The sequence below is a fragment of the Cyprinus carpio genome, chromosome A16 (genome assembly GCF_018340385.1).
Source record: "Cyprinus carpio isolate SPL01 chromosome A16, ASM1834038v1, whole genome shotgun sequence".
NCBI classification, from domain to species: Eukaryota; Metazoa; Chordata; class Actinopteri; order Cypriniformes; family Cyprinidae; genus Cyprinus; species Cyprinus carpio.
In genome coordinates, this window is record NC_056587.1 from 6519897 (window position 1) to 6536038 (window position 16142).

At 34.5% G+C, this 16142-nt stretch overlaps 3 protein-coding genes across 3 annotated transcripts; 2 read left to right on the forward strand and 1 right to left on the reverse strand.

Moving 5' to 3' along the window:
- Positions 1-2764: 2764 nt before the first annotated feature.
- Positions 2765-5092, reverse strand: LOC122147968 (FK506-binding protein 3-like). The gene is made up of 4 exons (XM_042772267.1): positions 4513-5092; positions 4297-4351; positions 3956-4071; positions 2765-3643 (listed from the first exon to the last, which is right to left on the reverse strand). Exons 1-4 carry the CDS (start codon positions 4807-4809, stop codon positions 3494-3496), a joined length of 618 nt encoding a protein of 205 aa, XP_042628201.1. The 5' UTR covers positions 4810-5092; the 3' UTR covers positions 2765-3493.
- Positions 5093-5440: 348 nt separating this feature from the next.
- Positions 5441-9473, forward strand: si:dkey-87o1.2 (uncharacterized protein LOC796684 homolog). Its single transcript, XM_042772268.1, has 5 exons — positions 5441-5652; positions 6334-6631; positions 8379-8433; positions 8546-8663; positions 9270-9473. The coding sequence occupies exons 1-5, from the start codon at positions 5579-5581 to the stop codon at positions 9292-9294; spliced, it is 570 nt and encodes a 189-aa protein (XP_042628202.1). The 5' UTR covers positions 5441-5578; the 3' UTR covers positions 9295-9473.
- Positions 9474-12840: 3367 nt separating this feature from the next.
- Positions 12841-16093, forward strand: LOC109066376 (acyl-coenzyme A thioesterase THEM4-like). Its single transcript, XM_019083404.2, has 6 exons — positions 12841-13284; positions 14054-14246; positions 14359-14521; positions 14614-14724; positions 14838-14962; positions 15558-16093. The coding sequence occupies exons 1-6, from the start codon at positions 13165-13167 to the stop codon at positions 15605-15607; spliced, it is 762 nt and encodes a 253-aa protein (XP_018938949.1). The 5' UTR covers positions 12841-13164; the 3' UTR covers positions 15608-16093.
- Positions 16094-16142: the final 49 nt, after the last annotated feature.

Genomic DNA, 16142 nt, shown 5'->3' on the forward strand with positions numbered 1-16142 from the left:
GAGTATAGATACTTCTTTCAAAAACATGAAAATCTTTGAACAGTAGTGTATGGAATAAAAATGTCTAGAATTAAAAATGTGTAGTATAAATGTGATTTTTTTTTTTTTTCAAATCACATGAAACTGTACTGTAAATGCAAATATTGAACTTAAGACCAATCTGAAATACTTGCAAACATGTCCATGAGAAGCATGGAGAACATTGTTGTAAAATAAAAAGTTACTGCAAGGAAGCCTTTTACACTAACGCAAATAATATTCCAAATGCCTTGTAACACATGGTCTTGCATTATCATCATCATCAAAAAAAAAAAAAAAAAAAAAAAAAAGGATTAGTTATAACAATATTAATAATGTTGATGTGGATCATTTGCCCTGCCGGTCAGCATACAATTGTGTTGGTGAAATCTTGCTTATGATGTTGAAAGAGTTGCAAGCTTTAAAGGCTGTAAATGGTTAAGAACTTCTTTCGTGACTGGATGGGATGAGATTTTTTTAGTCCATCTAAAGTGAGACGTACTGTAGGGGGTTACATCAAAAACCCTATTTGTGCTTTTGCTTCCCTTAAGGGGTTTCCATGACTGTGCACAGTTCTGCAGTAAAACAAGATGTACGACTCTTTTTGTGTTTGATTTATCATAATTAAATGTCCCCAAAATAAATATAAAGGCTAATATCAGTGGTCACCCAAGCCGCTTTTGCTGACCTGACCCTGAACACTGAGCAGTAAATGTCCTTTCCACTCTAATTTGACATTCATTTGCATTGCCTCTGACATAACTTCTCAAGGTGACCCAATGCAGTCCACGGCTCTCTACAAACCTCCCGAGAAACCATCTGTTTCCTGAAGTCTGATAAAAAAAAATATCACAAATAATTGTGAGGAAAAGCATTTAGAATTTTATTTTACATTTCACCACGTTTATGTGTGCTTATGTTGACACCTGAGATCATATTAGATATTTGTATTTTGATTTGTAAACCCATGTTCCCTTTGTTTCTTTAACTGGACATAATGCTTAATATTTCTCTACACGTTTTCCATCCATCCATCCATTTCCAGTTTCTTGGAAATTAAAAAAAACTATCATCTTTTTCATTTTCATTTTTAATATCACATGTCTGCCATTGAAAAAGGTTCACATCAAACAAATTTCACATCAAACACATTAAATAGGTTACATAAGACAAGCTCGAAATAATCTACTGGGTCATCAGAGAATCGGAGGTGAAGCAGATGCTATGATCAGTAGTCTGCCCCCTCCCTCTGTGTCCCGCTGTATGCGGTGACCTTCTGAACCAGATGGGGCGGAAGAGAGACACTAATTGTTTCCCCTAATTGTGAGCCTGAGGGGCAACCGAAAGAGAAATCAGGGAGAGAGAAAGAGAATCAAAAAGAGAGGGGAGGGGGGGGTACTAACCAAGTTAAGTTCACATATGGTCAGTTCTGATGCAGCATGATTTAATATAGAAAAGTAGAAAGTAGAGTATTTCTCGTTATCTTTAAAATTTCAAAAACTATCAACTTAAAATAAAAAGTTAAAGCCAGCAACGTTAAAAGAATATTCCAAATGCACTTAATTTCCACTTGTCTCTCCTTTTTTCTTTCTTTCTAAAAAAGGCAAAAATCTGGGTTACAGTGAGGCACTTACATTGAAAGCTAATCCAGCCGATTCTTAAACAATATAATACTCACTGTTTCAATAGTGTAGCCACAAGACATATACAATAAAATTTCAAAATGAAAAATAGCTTACCTTTTTTGTGTTAGGTTTGTGTATATTCAGTTTTAAATTCTTGCATTATAATGTAAACCTTAAAACAACCATAAAAATAATGTTTTAAATGGATATTTGTTAACACATTACAATAAGGTCCCATTAGTTAATGTTGGTTAATGCGTTAATCAAAATGATCTAACAATGAGCAGTAATGTTGTTAGTGTTTTTTTTTTTTTTTTTTTTACATCTTTTTACATATAGTTCATGTCAGCTCAGGTTCATTAGATAATCATATATTTTGCATTAGCAAATTTTGGGATTAATGAACTAGATTAATAAAGGCTTTAGAAGTATTTATCATTGTTAGTTCATGTTAACTAATGTTCCAAACCTGTATGCATTTTTTTTTTCTGCAACACATATTTTGAAGACTTTTGGATAACAAAACTGTTTTGGTTCCACTGAGTTCCATTGTCAGGGTTAGGATTTTAACATTAGACACTTCTCAATATTTGTGTTCCACAGAAGAAAGAACATCAAGAAAAATATGAGTAAAATTTTCTTCCAGTTCAAATAAACAGACAAACCTAAACCAGTGGTTTTATAAAATTATAAGCTTTCATATTTCTTTACATTTTTATATGATGTTCTGTAAACTACTGTTTATTTTATATATATATATATATATATATATATATATATATATATAAAATAAACACAATTATTTGATTATTTGAAATGAATTGATTATGCCATACATGCTCTCAATTAAACTTAACTTCTATTCATTAAAAACCCAAATTAAAATGACCTTATTAACTGTAGAAATACTGTGATGGGTTTGTCAGAAGGTGGTGCTGTACAGAATATTAAAACTGCTGTTTACATACCCATCAAACTGGTTAAACAGCCTGGAATGATAAATTAAACTGTCAAGCTACTGTGTTTGAGAAAGAATAAGAGCAGAATAAATTGACTAGACATAGCTTTACACTGCAAAGTGGTAAATGTCCATTTACTGAAAGAATACATAAAAACAAGTGTCCAAACGTACTCTGACTTTATTTTTATTTTCCACCAGAAATCACAATATTTCAGCATAAAACCAAAACTTATAACAAGGAAGAGCAAGAGTAAGCAACTCTTAGAGCTTCATAACTGGTTTTTGGCTTCACTGAAGGCTCAGATTGGTTAAACTAGTTGTTGTCATGACTGCATAACAACAGTAACCGGGGTAACAGAGTGAGGATGATTAGGAGTGACAGTAAGAGGGTCAGAGTTTCCCATTGGTCGATACAAGCGGGATGTATGCATGAGCCTGAGGGAGGGTCAGAATGACACTAAACTACAGTGAGGAAAAAATAAAGAAATATTAAAAAGTCAAACACTCCCAGAAAACAAATAAACCTAACACTCTTTTTTTCTGAAAAAAAAAAAAAAAAAAAAAAGGAAATGGAGATTTTTTTTTTAAAAACAATTTTCATAATTTTGTTGTGGGTAAAGTTGACATCAAATTGCAATTGATTGACACATGCATCATCCCATATTCCTCAAAAACACTTATTTGCATTATGGCAGAGCACATGTGACGTTGTCACTCAAACCTTGAACCCAAAGTGTCTCATTCAAGTGATGCCTGTGGAATGCTGGAGATCGACCCAAGCAAGATGTTCAGGTAAGTTAATCGTCAAATACAGTTCTCCAGCTGACATTGATGTGGTATTGTTCTCCATTTTTTCTAATACACACATACTCTTCCACTTGGTTTTTCTTCACTGCACATCTACTTTAGGCTGTTCAGCTTTTGGTTCCTCAGGTTTCGGTTGTTCAGCTTTTGGTTCCTCTGCCTTGGGGTTTTCTGCTTGTGATTCCTTAGGCTTTGCCTCAGGCTGTTGTGGCTCTTCGGTTATGTTACACAGTTTTTGGAAAAGAAAAGGAGTATTGTTAAGAAATGGTAATGCTCAGCATAAATATTCTTTATTTTCATTTTTCATTTCAAATAAAAAAAGTGTGTTTTAATTTTACATTTAAAAGTTTAAGTACGTAAATTAACCTAAATCCTCATTTAAAAGCTTCAGGTTATATAACATGCAGAGCTTTAACCCATGAGCCTTACACGACTGTCAATGACCAATCAACAGATTCTGCACCCATTTAATCACAACTAACATCATCTGACAGTTCCATGAGATTGGAGATCCATACCAAATAGTTCTATTGCACAAATGTACTCACTTTCCCTCCTCAGAGGTCTTGTCGATGTACTTGCAAAGTGTGCTCAGCTGCTCCAGTTGTTTTTGTAGAGATTCAGCCTCCGTTGCATAATGGGACTTCTCCTTGACAAACTCACCTGCAAACAGAAATGACTTTCAATACTGTATGTATCATTAGCTATTTTTATCCAGTCTTTGAATTTATTGCCGCAGGGGGGCAGTATATTTTCATGGGCTTTATTATAAATCTAGCTAAAATGAGTTACAGTCACTACCTCCGTATTACTCTTAGTCAATATGGTCTTTAAAAATGTCCAAACTGTCTTCCTGTCACAAGTGAAGACAAAGAGATGGAAACTCACTCTGGATATGTTTCGTCTCTGACTCTGCAGCAGCAATTTCATCTGTTAATCGTTTCTGAAGAAGAGAAATGGAAGACAGGTTGTAATAATCACATGTGTTATTATATAGACCTGCATTTGAGGCACTGGATTTGAAGCAATTATGTAAGGTCTCAGATGGATATGATGGATGTAAAAATAGTTGAGAGCGCAAAAACAAAACATCAAACATCTCACCTTGTCTCCTTTACATGTATCAACGTCACCTTTTTTCTTCTCTACAAAGGTCTTGGCTACGGACAGGTCTTTGGTTAGAGTGTCCACCTCTGTTTTAGTATTTTTTAGCAGTGTGTTGGACTGGGTCAGCTGATCCTGGTATTCTTCCAGAACATCTCTGGTCACTCTGAACTTAATATCTTGAAATGAAGCCTGTTTACTCAGTTGCATCTCCTGCTTGCGTCTGGAATGGATGTAGCCAGCGATGCACAGACTACACACCAAGAAAAAAGCCAACAGCACCACAGCAAACTTCATGATGGAGGACTCTCTGGACCTGGACCGGACACTCACAAGCTGTCTTTCGCGTGCAGCTGTACAGATGTTCAGAGTTACCTGTCGCTGAAACTAACCCCTCCCACAAGACTCTAGCATTATGTTGAAAAACAATCGCTGTGTTTTCTCCGTGATGTTAACACAGATTTTAAAACATTTTGTCACTTAAAAACAAGGTAAAGGTTTTTTTTTTTTTTTTTTTTTAACGATCGGCAGATCCCTGCTCACCTGAGCGGTGCTTGAAAAGAGTGGAGAGAGACGTCGCTACAGGTAACACAGCCCAACTATAGAAAACCACGCCCATTCAGGTGTTGTTGTTTTTTTCGCCCATTCAGGTGTATCATTGGTGTACACTTGCACTGACGTCAAACTATGAAGACGTGCGTCCGATTCACTCCCTCGAATCGGTTCTTTCGAACCGTTCATTTAAAAAAAACGGTTCAAATGATGCCGCAATTATTTTACATCATTAGCCTACTACAGTAGCCATATGTAGGCGGCCACGTCACTGTTTATGACGTTTTTCTCGATTATATTTCTATTAATGTTGTTGTAATTTCATGTGACTCAGTTAAGCTATGATTCAGCTCATTAAAAATGGACTCGAGGACGTGGGTGCCGACTGGTTCTGTGAACCCGGTACCATCACGACGCACGTTCATGACGCCAATGATGCAAGTATTGCAAGATATCGAAGAAATTATATTTAGCTACGTTTGAAACTTTCCACTTGAACTGAAATCCAAGTACGATGATGGACAAAATCATTTTCACATCTGTCGAGCCAAGCCTTCACAGTAGGGTAATGAAACCTCAACGCACTAAGTGAGTATAGGCCACCTGTTCAATGTAAGGGAAAAAAAATTTTTTTCGATGCTAAGATGACATGCACTTTCACGGCATGTTGGTTGTGTCATGCAAATACGAATATTCTTGTCCACCCAGTTTAACCACCTTTTAATGATTGACGAGTTCTGATGAGTTTTATAATGCCACACCCTGGTTGAGTTTGTGAAAGAGATAAAGAAGAACTGCCTGTTATTCTTTAATTGGAACAAATAACAAAAGAGCTGATGTGTATTCTGCTATATTGGTTTTCTGGTTTGCTTTGATAAAACAAAGGCAGGTGGAGAGAGTGGAAAAGTTGGTCAGAGATCACTGTAACATTATCAAGGAAGTTGAAGTCTCTCTCTCTCTCTCTCTCTCTCTCTCTCTCTCTCTCTCTCTCTCTCTCTCTCTCTCTCTCTGTCTCCCTCTCTCTCTCTCACACACACGCTTGTTTGCTTAAACCCAGACATCTAGTTGTACAGGTAAGGCAGGCTTACCTGTTGCTGTCTTAAAGCAATAGCATTTCAGGAAGACAGGAGAGGGAGTCAAGACGGTTTCAGTCAACAGCATAGACACTGCTGCTATGATAACCGAGTAGAGAGAAAGAGAAGGAAAACAAAATCAACCTTTCCCCGAGGAGCTCCTTTGGTCTACTCTACTTCTTTCTTCCTCCCTCAGGATGAGAGCCATATCGGCAATGGTTTTCCTGGCCTTATGTGCCCTGCTGGTTATAATCTATCAGGCCGTACAGCAGGAGCTCAACCTCCGCAACCTGAAAGCACGCATTGTTGTTTCCGGTGAACAGGTGAAGTTGAAGGAGGATGGAATCATGGCAGCCAAGGTGAAAGTGGAAGAGATGAATAAACAGCTAAATCCTCTGATCACACAGAGGGATCAACTCAAAAAACAGAAGGACGACATGAAGAAAGGCAATGCTGATTCTGAAAAAGAGCTAGGCACCTGTAATGCTGAGAAGGTAGTGTGAATCTCAGAGTAATAGAACTGTACGGTGTGTTAATGCATTTTGATTCATTCATTTGAGATTGATCACAAACTCAATTTAGTTTGATATAATTTATGTGTACTGATTTTTTTTCACTGTCTTCACATGCAGCAGATCCTTTTTGCTCTTTTGTCTCTGATATACGAGTAGTTGACATGAAATACTGTTGATTGTGGTGTGACATGATATATTCCATTCCATTTTAGTATACACTACAGTTAAAAAATTTGGAGTTAAAATATATATATATATATATATATATATATATATATATATTATCATTATTTATTTATTTATTTAAAAAGACGCCTCTTATGCTCATCAAGGCTGAAAATATTTGATCAAGAATACATTAAATATTGTGAAATAATATCTCAATTTAAAAGAACCCTTTTCTATTTTAATATATTTTAAAATGTCATTATTTCTAGGATGGCAAAGCTGAATTTTCAGCAGCCAGTACTCCAGTCTCCAGTGTCTAATATGCAGATTTGGTGCTCAAGAAATATTTCATATTATTATCAATGGTGAAAACAGTTTTGCTGCTTAATATTTTGTGGAAACTGTGAAATATTTCAGGATTCTTTGCTGAATAGAACATTTTTGAAACAGAAATCTTTTGTAACATGTCTTAATGTCTCCACTGTCAATTCTGATCAATTCAATGCATCCTTGCTAAATAAAAGTATTAATTACTTTAAAAAAAAAAAGACAAATTTGAAAAGTAGTGTTCGTGTGGCTTGTAGTATATCATTAATTTGTCAAACCACAGGACTGTTTAAAATGAACTAGTGAATGCAAAAGGTAAAATAAAGAAAAACTTGATTAAACATTCAAATAAACGTTAATGTATGCTTCAGTTATTCAGTCATCCATAGCCATAAGCAATAAACAGTGTTTTAGGAACTCAAGTTTACCTAAAAGATTAAAAGGATTAGGAAATATTAAAAAGATACACTCACTGTACCAGAAGTGGAATGAAAATTGTTATTCCAGTTTTGCAGCTTTTCATGAGTAATAAAGAACCAATAGACAGCTTGCAAGTAGACAGATTAGGAAGTATTCCTTTAAAAAAGGGAGGAAATATTAGTATTCCAGTATGTTAATTTGATCACATACATTAGCGTTTAAAAGTTTTGGGTCAGTACAGCTGTTTTCAACATTGATAGTAATAAGTATTGTTAGTTGAGCACCAAATCAGAATATAACAATGATTTCTGAATGATCATGTGACACTGAAGACTGGAGTAATGGCTGCTGAAATCTCAGGAATAAATGACATGTTTAATTATGTTAAAATAATAAAACAATATTTCAAGTTGTAATAATATTTCATGATATTACTGTTTTTACTGTATTTTTGAACAAATAAATACAGCCTTATTGAGTATAAGAGATTTCTTTCAATAGCATTACAAACAAAACTCTTATCCACCCCACAATTGTGAACAGTAGGTTTCTGTTTGCTTTATATATGGTTTCTTAAATACAATACCCTTCATCTCTGAGTTTTATGAAACAATAATGTTTCAGGATTCTTTACAGTGTTGTATTACATTCCTGCAGTGGACATTGTACTGCTTTTATGCAAATCAAGTGTTGTGACAGGTCTATTACAGTGTTCTCTGTTCAACTGAGCCCAGCGCTGTATAACCCTTAAGCATGTAAGTACTTTAACACAGTCTTCCCCTATCTCTATATCTCTCTCTCTCTGTCTCAGGGTAAATTAGAGAAGACGAGCAATGAAGCAAAAGATGCACTTCAGAAACTAAAGGGTAAATATGAGTTACTCTTATTTCTTGGGTTTGATCTAGTGTCAGAGGGTTTGTGGATATTAATGCTCATTGCCTTCATTTTTGTCTCATGCTCTTGCATGTTGTCCTGCAGAAAGCCAAGAAGCTGAGAGGAAGAAATCTGAGGAGGAGATTGAGGGTCTGAAACGACAAGTTCTGGAGAGAGATTTAAAAATCTGCAAATATGTGGATGTTACATTGGATGAGCCAAAGTAAGAGTGGTTTATTTGAATTTATTCCTTTGAATATGATGGTTACCGAAATGAACCCTAATAGACTCTTTTCACAAACTGCGATGACATGTTTCCACAGTTACTAACATTGTAAATCTATCAGATTTTTTTTCTTTCATTTTTTTTACTTTAAATTAATGTACAATCATTGATAACATTATTCTTTGTTTTAGAAAACGAAAAGTATTTTTATATAGTTGTGTTATGGCTGCAATGTCGCATAAAAGCCAGTCTTAATTATGCCTAGGTGTATTTGCACAGATTCTTTAATGCTGCACAGAGGTGGCATTACATGCATTTACACTGCAATTACAGCTGTATAATTTGATACTTGTGGCTGAAGTGGGTCTAAGCAGGCATAATTTATTCTGGCTTTTATGTGGCATTATGCCTTTACACTGAATTTCAAGCAGGCACAAAGTGTAAATACGCCTTAATATATTGGCTGAAGGAGTTTAGTTTCTCATTAGTTTCTGCTAATGAGAACCCGGAAATGTGAAAAGGGTCTATAGTTCTGCTGTTTTTAATGTCAAAGGTCACGAATCGGAGTCTTTTTCACAAGCCTTTTTGCTTGTCTGTTTACAGGAAGTTGTGCGCAGGTGCCCTGTGAAGGATCTTCTGAACTCCAGTGGAGTGCTCAGGAAAAATGTTCCTAATGGAATTGTGTATCACTTTGTTTCTTCACACCCCTTTTTTGACTTTGTTAAATATGTTATTTCATAAAATAAGGTATGCTTCCTTATAAACAATGCACAAAATAAATGTGTAATAAAGACAGATTTTTTTCAAGTTTTTGTACTATTTTTCACATTTGCAAAACCCAAACGTTTAAAGAAATGCCTGCATGGTTATTTTTTTTATTTTATTTAAATTCATTGTTCATCTTGTGATTTCATTATATATGCTTATAAAAACATAAGGAATTGTCTTTTTACTCATCATAGAGTGTAACTCAACTTTGTAGAGTGCTAAACCTTCCTTAGTGAAGTTTCTTGTATTGCATCATTTCACTTGAACAATTATCTGTGGTTTAAACTAAAGATTCTTTGGAGAATTAGGTGTGTAGTGTGTTCTGCACACAATTGGCTAAACTGGATCCGTGAGGGTTGGAGGATGGGGTGCGTCTGTTCTGGTCATAAAAAAAAGACTAGACAAGGAATGTTTTATTGTCAGAATGTAAAGGTCATGTACAGTAACCGCAATTAGTCTTTGGCAGATTTAATTGAGTTATTAGCAGTTACTTGTTTTGTGAGCTTTGTAGTTGCACTAAGTGTAAGGTGTATTTGTCTAGGTGGCAAATATTTTTTTTAGTCCCATTCTTTAGTTTTGTTAAACTGTTTATCCACATTCATGTCATTCTACATACTTTGAGTCACTTTTCAAAGGTTTTTGGAATTCATCCTGTAGTTTTATGATTGTAGAAGTTGCTTAATGCAGTTAGGGATCTTCTAGGTGGGAGCGTGTACATATTTACATTACAAATGATGCTATCTTTCTTTATGATAGCTATTTTAACTGTGTATTGTTAGAACAGGACATCTGCTCTAATGTGAACAGTGTTTACCCACCCTTTAAAAAGAATATCCACAATAGAAACCTGTAATTCCTGAATACTACAAACAGAAACATTTTCAGATGGCCCCACGTTTCAAATTCACTATGCATTAATTTCTGAAAAAATAATTTGGGGTAATCGATATGACTCTATTATGATCATTATTCCTGTTTGCTCAGGATTCAGCTTCTTCTTTTTTTTTGTCTAGTCTTTTAAATCTATTAATCTTTCCAACTACCCCGCCCCCCGCCACCATTAATATTTTCACTAAGTAGCCTAAAATGAATTATTAATTCGTGAAAACTAATTATGTGATGTATAATGATTGTAGTTTTATTACATATATATATATATATATATATATATATATATATATATATATATATATATATATATATATATATATATATATACATACATATTAGCATTTACAATTTTGGGTTTACGCTAGCATTTCAAAGTTAAAAACCAGTACGATTTTTTTTTTTCAAGAAATTTATATTCAGCGAGGTTGCATTAAATTGATCAAATGTGACATTTACAAAAGATTTTTATTTCAAAAATGTATTTCTTTATTTTTTATTTCATTTTTATTTTTTTTATTTTTATTAATCAAAGAATCCTGAAATAAAATCTACATAAATATTAAGTAGTAATATTGTTTTCAATATTGATAATAAGAAGAAATGTTTAATAATAATAATAAAAAAAAGCTTGATATAAGATTTCCAATGAACACATGAGTTGTTCATATGATTCATATAATTTAATGAATCAGTTTAGAAAAACTAACACTACTGCACCGGTGTTTAAAGTGACCTTCAGGATAAAATAATTGTAGAAGAACAATTCTGAACTTCATACTATATAAACCATATTACAAAGCAGTGAATGTGAAGGCTCAGTGCTGGAATGTTTTCAATGGTTTCTGATTTATGTTCTCTGTTGATAAATGGCTAGGCTGATCTTGCTTAGGTCTCTGATGTGCAGCTGTCTCTCCTGTTCCAGCATCATGCATTACGCTTCTCTCCGGACCTGAAAAACACCACACAGGATATAACAACCTTTACCTGCTGCCATATCAACAACATTTACAAGTCAAAGCAAAATTTGAATCTTCTTTTAAAGCAAATACCACAGAAAAGCTGAGAACTACTGAGGAGGTGTGGCATATAATGGAGCTTTTGTTAGCACAGAGAAACACTGGTCGAGCTGGATGACTAAAAGGCTGATTCATAACAAACCCAAAGGTATTATTAAGTTGGCTATTGGATTTAGAATGTTGGGAAACAAATCCTATATTAAACAAAAACATTTAAACAAAATAAGATTGATATGCTTACCTTTGCCAAGTATATACTATTATATAATGATATTTGCCATTAATCAAAATAGTATTGTTTAAATCTTATTTTCTTTTAAAGGTTTATGCTTTTATTTTTTTAACAATATTTCACATTTATTCACATATTTCACTGGCGTATGTATTTACATGTTTCCATATTTTCCAATGTTTTATTTTTTTTAACATTCCATTCCAAATATATGACATCTTTCCATTCCATTTGTTCCAGCTCTCTTTTCTTTCGGTTATTCTTGAGAGTTTGCTGTCATGTGAGCTAGACTGGTATAATAAGGGTGAGCCCTCAAGATAACTCTGTTTGTTATGGAGTGTATAAACAGCATTAAACATACTTGAGGGCTCTATCAGGATCATATTTAACTTCCTTCTAGCAATCAAACGATCATCCTTTCTATTTGACACCTGCTGTTTGTCTTATGATACTGTTTGAACTGCAGGGTTACTTGTGTCTGTGTAGCATACAGTATTATGTCTCTCTCTATAGCTGGGCTAAATAAACCTGCTCACTGAAAATGAATTTGAGAAACCTGAGGCTGTACACATTTGCAAAACACGGCTTCCGTTAGAAGACACCTTTGAATTTCAAAGATCCAATAGAACTGCTGTATTTTCTGTTCCAATTTGCTTTTATATAAGCTACTCGTGTTCTTATACAACCCCCTACTGCTGATATACTGTTATTGCAACTAAAGGAACAAAGCCATTCTCAATAAAGTCTATCATAAAAGTTAATACTTAGACATGGCATTTGTTAACACACTCATTTGCGTCATATGTTCCCAATGAAAATGTCAATGCTTTAAAAAAAAATGAATAAATGGAAAGTTCAAAAGAACAGCATTTATTCGAAATATAAATTCTTTGTATTTCTAAATGTCACTTTTGATCAAATTAATGTGTCCTTGCTGAAAAAAAACTAAATTATTATTATTATTGCTACTACTACTACTAAGCATGGGAATGTAACGTACAGTTATAAAAAATAAACAGCATTTCTGTACCCTTATCCTGTCCCCCTCTCTGCACGTACTTGTTTTCTGAACGCCGCGCCTCTTGACCGAACATTGTGCAACTAAACAACTAACGTTACTAAAAGTAAAATTACAAAAAGTAAATTCCAACAGTGAGCTGAAAACACTGGAACCGCGAGGTTGCTGTGGCAACAGACACACAGGCTGTAGTTCTATAGTCCCGCCACTCAAACTTACACGTGTTTGCGTCACGTGGTCACCGATGACGTCCGTGAATCTGAAAGTCACGCTGTTCACCGGTTGATCTTGAATTTCACCTTAAAGTTGGCTGTCGTTTTATACAACATTCTTTCGTTAGTTAGTTAATTGATAAAGACGTTCATATGTAGCATTCGTTTTCCATCGTTTCAAGCGCTAACGCTGGTGTTGTGTTTTGACAGTCAGCGTGTGTGGAAATCTGGAAGCTGATAATGTCTTATGTTTATATGCAGAAATTAGACATTTAAGATTTTATTCTATCCAGAAGAATAACCTTTGTTTCGGAGTGACAGCCACAGCATTCCTGTGGAAGAAGAGTGGTTTACAGTCATCATGTTAGGACACCTAGCGAGAAGACTGGGCCTCCAGCAGATCAGAGCAGGTCTCAACCAGCCGCTCTCTGAGTCTGACACGCGCCTCCAGTCCTCACTCCACACCATCAGAACTATCTCGGTACAGTATTCTTTATTTCCATTTGTTTTAAACTGCTGTTCATTTATATTCATTCTGTATTCATGTTAATAGGTAGGTCCTGTGTGTAGCTGCCATGAAGGCATATTAAAATCCTTTGGTATAATTTGGTTGTATTTTCAACTAAATGTAAATAAGAGCAATCTTACCAGGCTAATGTACTCCTCTCCAGTGTCATTTTAGTATTTATATTTTAAATGATCTAATTGGCATTGCTAGGGAATAATAACATATTTATAAGCCAATAATCAATGTTGTGTTTTGAAATTTATTCAGAATTATATTTAATAATATTTAAAATTTGTAACTTAAAAAAAAAATATTTTTATAATTATTTTTATTTTAGTTTTAGATTTTTTTTACTGTTTTTTTTATCTTTAATTAATTTTAATTTTTTATCATTTTTTTTTTATCAGGGCAACATTTTTTATTTTCATTTACGTTTTTGAAGTAAATTTCTGTTTTATTTAAATGAATGAAAACAATTGTGAATAGTTTTAGTTAACGATAACATTTTAACAGTTTTTTTTTTATTTCAGTTTTAATAATTTTAGCACATAAACTTATTTCAGTTAGTTGCCAAGGCAACATTTCTACTTTTCCTCTAATATTTGTATTTCATTTTATTTCAGCTTTATTTAAATGTACAAAAACAGTTTTTAATACCTTTAGTTTTAGGTAATAACACTGTTCTAAACTAAAAGAATAGGATATTAATGAAACATATTTTTTAATGTCACTCTTTGTCCAGATGATGCCGCTGTGGCCGTTCTCATCGCAGCCACGGGACTTCAGCCAGCCCAACTCCACATGGAGTCCAGAGATGTGCAAGGTTTACGACCACTATAATGCACTGTGTGACACTGACACAGAAAACGGTGAGAAAAAAAGGGGCCCTTGGAGGAAGTTGCCCAGCTACAACCGTTCCATTAAATATGCTACTGGTAAGCGATTAATGTGTATCTGCACAGTTACTTCTACTCACTGTTATCAGTGAAATGACGTGATAATGCAATTTAGTGTAAAAGCAAAAGTCACATTGTTTCTGTCCTGTAGGCGGCATACACCTCAGCAAAATGATCAAGGCCAAAGCTCGACTTTTCACAAGAAATTTTAAAGAGCAGGGCGCAACGTTTGAGTATGTGGTGTTTGTCAATAAGGAGGAGAAGAGATGCGTTTGTGTGTTTCAGGCAGGACATTTACTAGAAGGTGCACCTGGGTAAGGAGTTTGCCTGAAATTAAATGTCACATTTTCATTTGTGAAGAATGGGAGAACAGGAAATGATGTTACACCTGTTTCCTTTTTGGCAGGCATGTACATGGTGGAGCTATAGCCACCATGATTGACACAGTGACAGGTACTCTTGCCGGTTTCCTCTCAGGACCTATTATGACTGCCAATCTCAACATCGACTACCGCAGGTGAGATAATATGATACTTAAGTCTTTCAAATGCAGTTAACATCATTTTTTCCAGTTGAGATCTGCTTTGACTATCTGTGATCTCACCTGTTGAACTCTATTCTCCTGTACAGTCCAATGCCTCTGGGTAGTGTGGTTTTAATCCACAGCGCTCTGGATCAAATAGAGAGGAAGAAACAATACATCACTTGTAAAGTGACCAGCGCTGATGAGTCCAAACTCTACACTGAAGCCACAGGTAGAGAACGTAAACACACAAACCAATGTATATTATGTATGTTTGTAAGAAAACAAGCAGATTTCACTAATGCAACAAGCATGAAAATATATGCATATGCAATCTCTTTAAACCACATCATGCACACCTCCTTGAAGCCTGACTTCTTGCCCTCCTCATGCATGCTGATACCACACAGCTGGTATACCAGTTAGACATTTATCACATGTTGTCACACAAGTGTTTTTTTATTATTATTATTGTTTTTGTCCTGTGTAATCTTACCTTCCAATTTTGACAAAACTTTGAAACGACTAACCTAACCAACAGAAAGTTCAAACATTATTAAAGACAAGTAAACACTCAATAAAAAATGGAACAAATAAAAACATTACAAGTAATATAATATAGCAAAGATACATGTAGCAGAATGTAGCATGACGACACAACACCGGCCAATCTGGTCCTTGACAATTCTGTCAACTGTCCCTCGCATCTTGGACACTGGCCCAGGTCCATCAGGGAGTCCTTTAGTCAAACCCTGCAGACTTATGTACTATATATAGCTCTTTATATATCTCACACTCTCCTTTTCCTCCTCTTTCTTGCATTGCAGCTCTGTTTGTTTCAATAAGTGTGGACCATTTATTTGGATCACGAAACTGAAAGCATCCTGGACCCCACCACTGAGTCATGGTGTGTGTGCATGAGTGTACACACGTGAGTGAGATTGTGGAGTGTGTGTGCAGTGAACATCAGATCAAGCTAATGTTTTACCTCAGCTTTCTGAATGAGCTATTTTTTTAAAGTGATGCACTTACATATACCTGCCTCATATTTTGTTATTGTAAAAATTAAATCTTATTAACCCTGTATATTTATTGATACATTTACATTTTTGTTGCAAACACAAGTTTTGTTACTAACTTATAATTTATTCATAATGGTGACATTTATTTTCTTTATAAGTATTAAAAAATGAAAATCTTTGTAATATATTTTTAGAAGTACTATATTATATATTGTGTTACAGAGAATTGGACATTTTGTTATAAATGGAAAGGTGTGCCTTTAAATTATTTTATTTCTAGTGAATAACACCACATTTATATCAATCTTCATTCTTGCCATTAAAGCCAGTAATCAAAAATGTGTGATTGTGTTCTGAAATTTTCTTTTTGTTTCTCTGAAAAATTACAAA